At 34.7% G+C, this 3,017-nt stretch overlaps 1 protein-coding gene across 1 annotated transcript in view; it reads left to right on the top strand.

Annotated features, from left to right (window-relative positions):
- Positions 1 to 3,017, top strand: part of LOC101580716 (vomeronasal type-2 receptor 116-like) — a 61,016-nt gene that overhangs the window by 4,099 nt on the left and 53,900 nt on the right. Inside the window, 1 exon segment of the mRNA XM_023705134.1 lies at positions 1,130 to 1,253. Within this exon segment, the coding sequence (XP_023560902.1) occupies positions 1,130 to 1,253 (124 nt within the window).

Below are 3,017 nucleotides of genomic sequence, written 5' to 3'. Positions count from 1 at the left end.
GCTCGATGCCAAAGGATGTCACACAATGTTAGGGAAACTAGAAAATGGATAACAAAGAAAAAACGAAGGGGTACCCAAGTATTACTTGAAGCTGCTTTTAGGTTTGGGAGTTGGGATTAGCATTTTGTGGATGGACATCTCCCGAGCGATTTAGAAAACAGAGAGGGGGAAGAAGTAGTAGTAGTAGAAGAAGAAGAAGAAGAAGAAGAAGAAGAAGAAGAAGAAGAAGAAGAAGAAGAAGAAGAAGAAGAAGAAATACAACAACAACAAACCACTAACACTACAAAAAAAGAAGAATACAAATATAAACATTGAGACAAAAGGAAAACAAGTAAAAGGAAAAAAAATTAAGATACAAACAAATATGAAGAAAGATAAAACGGAATTTTTAAAAAAGAGGGCTGGAGCCACCATCTGCTTCCATTTCTATGTCTCCATCCTCAAACAAAGTGCTGTGCACTTCACTTACTACTTCTTGACTGCTTTTCTGATTTTCCATCTTTCTTGGCTTATCTGTCCATCATATGCATCCTAGTCAGGGTTGTACTTGTGGCTCCTTCTTCCCTGGATTTCTGGTGCAGTGATTGAGGGGGAGGGGCCAGTCACCTGGATTAGTCTGATAGGGCTGGTTTCTGACCCTGAATTCCAGTCTGAATGGGATATTTCCATACAAATAGTTCGGCCTGAACACTGTGTGTGTGCCTTTTTCTTGGTCGTATTGTATTCCTGATGCTCCTGTTGATCTCTGGGCCACACTTCTTCCGAACTTCACCATGCTAGAGTGGTAGAGGAAGAGAGGGGCATAGACTCAGAGGCCTCACACCAGCCATGCTGTTGTGGATGGTGGAGGGAAAAAAGTGTATAAAATCACTCTCCTCTCACTGACGTGTTCTCCACGGTAATAGAGCTAATTTTCTCAGCCTTTTAAGAAAAATAAATATTTATAAACTTCCTGAGTGGGACATAAATTTACTTACTTATGTTTTTTTTCTATTTTTGCATCAGACTTTCACATAAATCTGATATGCAAATAAAGTATTTTGATTACATATGTATGCAAATTAAATATTTTTCTCTACTTCTGTTGAAGTAAAAGTCTAATAACTTACTGCCATATATTTTTGCTTAGACTCCTCGTTCAGTATGCAGTGAGAGTTGCAGTTCCGGATTTAGAAAAAGCCCTCAAGAGAGAAAGGCTGCCTGTTGTTTTGATTGCATCTCTTTCCAAGAGAATGAGATCGCCAATGACTCAAGTAAGAGCATGTCGTGTGGACACACTCTCACTCTATTTTTCATTCAGTCCATCTCTCCAGGAAATTAGAGAAAATCTTGTATATGATGCTGATAGTAAATTTCTTCCTGCACTTCTCAAATTATTTGCCATATTGAGTGTTATAGCCTCATAGCAAAGCTATGCCTGGAAAACACATTTTCCCCTTTGAAATATATTCTAATTCATTTTCCTTTTCATTCATCCTTAAGAATTTATGGGGGCTGGGGAGATGGCTCAGTGGAATAAGCGCTTCCCTGGCAAGTGCAAGGGCCTGAGTTCAATCCCTGGTTCCGAAAAAAATAAATAAATAAATAAATAAGAATTTATGTTTGTTCTTTACAAACTTTGGAACCTCAACAGGATTATACCCAACAAGAGTCAGGTATATTCATTTTCTAGTGGCTGACACTATTATTCACACAAAGCAGATGGCCACGACATTGAGCTTTATTAGAGAAAGAAAGATGGTTTTGCTGTGCAACATGATTATAACACAGCACAAACCAATTTCAACCATTTTACTACCCAATCCCCTGGACTGCTCTATTGTATATTATATGTACCACTATGGAAATTTTGTACATTCTTATAAATGATGATATGGTGGAATCACCTTCCTATTGAACATTTTCAGGTTTGGTTTTGGGGCTAATTCAAACTTTAATGTCAAAACACATTTAGCATTATTTCAAATGTTGGCTGAAATGCATCAAGGCAAATTATGTACTGATTCATGTGATTATGTGAATATATACTCACCACAGAACTATGGGAATAGCAAACTTTTCTAAAACTCTTATATATGCCCTCATAGATAACAAGGCACCCACTAATCAGTGAGTACACGCTTCCAGTATGTATAATTCTCTATAATATACAGTATATAGCACCGTTCAAAGCACAAATTATAAACCATCTATTATTGAATATCCTGTGAGTTGAAGCACAAACTATACCGAGACAAATATCCATTTTATATTACACACGCTTTTGTGCTGCTTTGTACTTAAATTTTTAAACACTTTAATTTTACTTTTAAAATTTTAATCAAATGCTACAAAAAGTAGTGCAAATTAAAAATGAAAAAAAGAATGATAAGATACTGTCTGAAAGGAATGTATAAGAATTTCAGATAGAAAATTAACACAAAATTAACTGTCATTCTGTTAGCAAAATGTAACAACTCTTAATAGAGCTGATCAAAGAGAAAGTGAAATATTTGAAGCCCGTATAATAATAAAGAAATTTGTATATTAGTACAGCTTTGTAGAAAAAATTTCATATGAAAATATAAGTAATTTCATAGAAATTAATAACTGGAAATCTATGAAATCTTAGAAAAACAAGGATCAGAGAAAATTTAAGAACTTCCATATTAGCAATATCTCCACAGTATCATTTCTAGAGTCCATATTGTAATATTTCACTCCAAGGTTTTGAGAACTAATATTATGACCAGTGAAAGCAATAAACATTCAAATCATTCAAGCTTTCCTCATTCTCTCACAAACGGAAAAGACAAAAATCAGTTCATTTTATGAAAGAAACTAATTTAAGCCTTTTACATCTCAGCAACACTACCAATCCAATGGATAGCCCACTACTATTACGGAATATTGGATTATATTGGATTGTTTTGCAGAATTCATGCATCTACACTATTTAAATGGCAACAGAATAATCACCTTTGACAAAACTAAACCAAAAAGGGGAATATAAATGAAAGAACATTTTGTAGCGAAAA

Source organism: Octodon degus, unplaced genomic scaffold (assembly GCF_000260255.1).
Source record: "Octodon degus isolate 3935 unplaced genomic scaffold, OctDeg1.0 scaffold00214, whole genome shotgun sequence".
NCBI classification, from domain to species: domain Eukaryota; kingdom Metazoa; phylum Chordata; class Mammalia; order Rodentia; family Octodontidae; genus Octodon; species Octodon degus.
The sequence above is the reverse complement of the archived record's forward strand: the minus strand, read 5'-3'. Positions and strand labels throughout refer to the sequence as shown.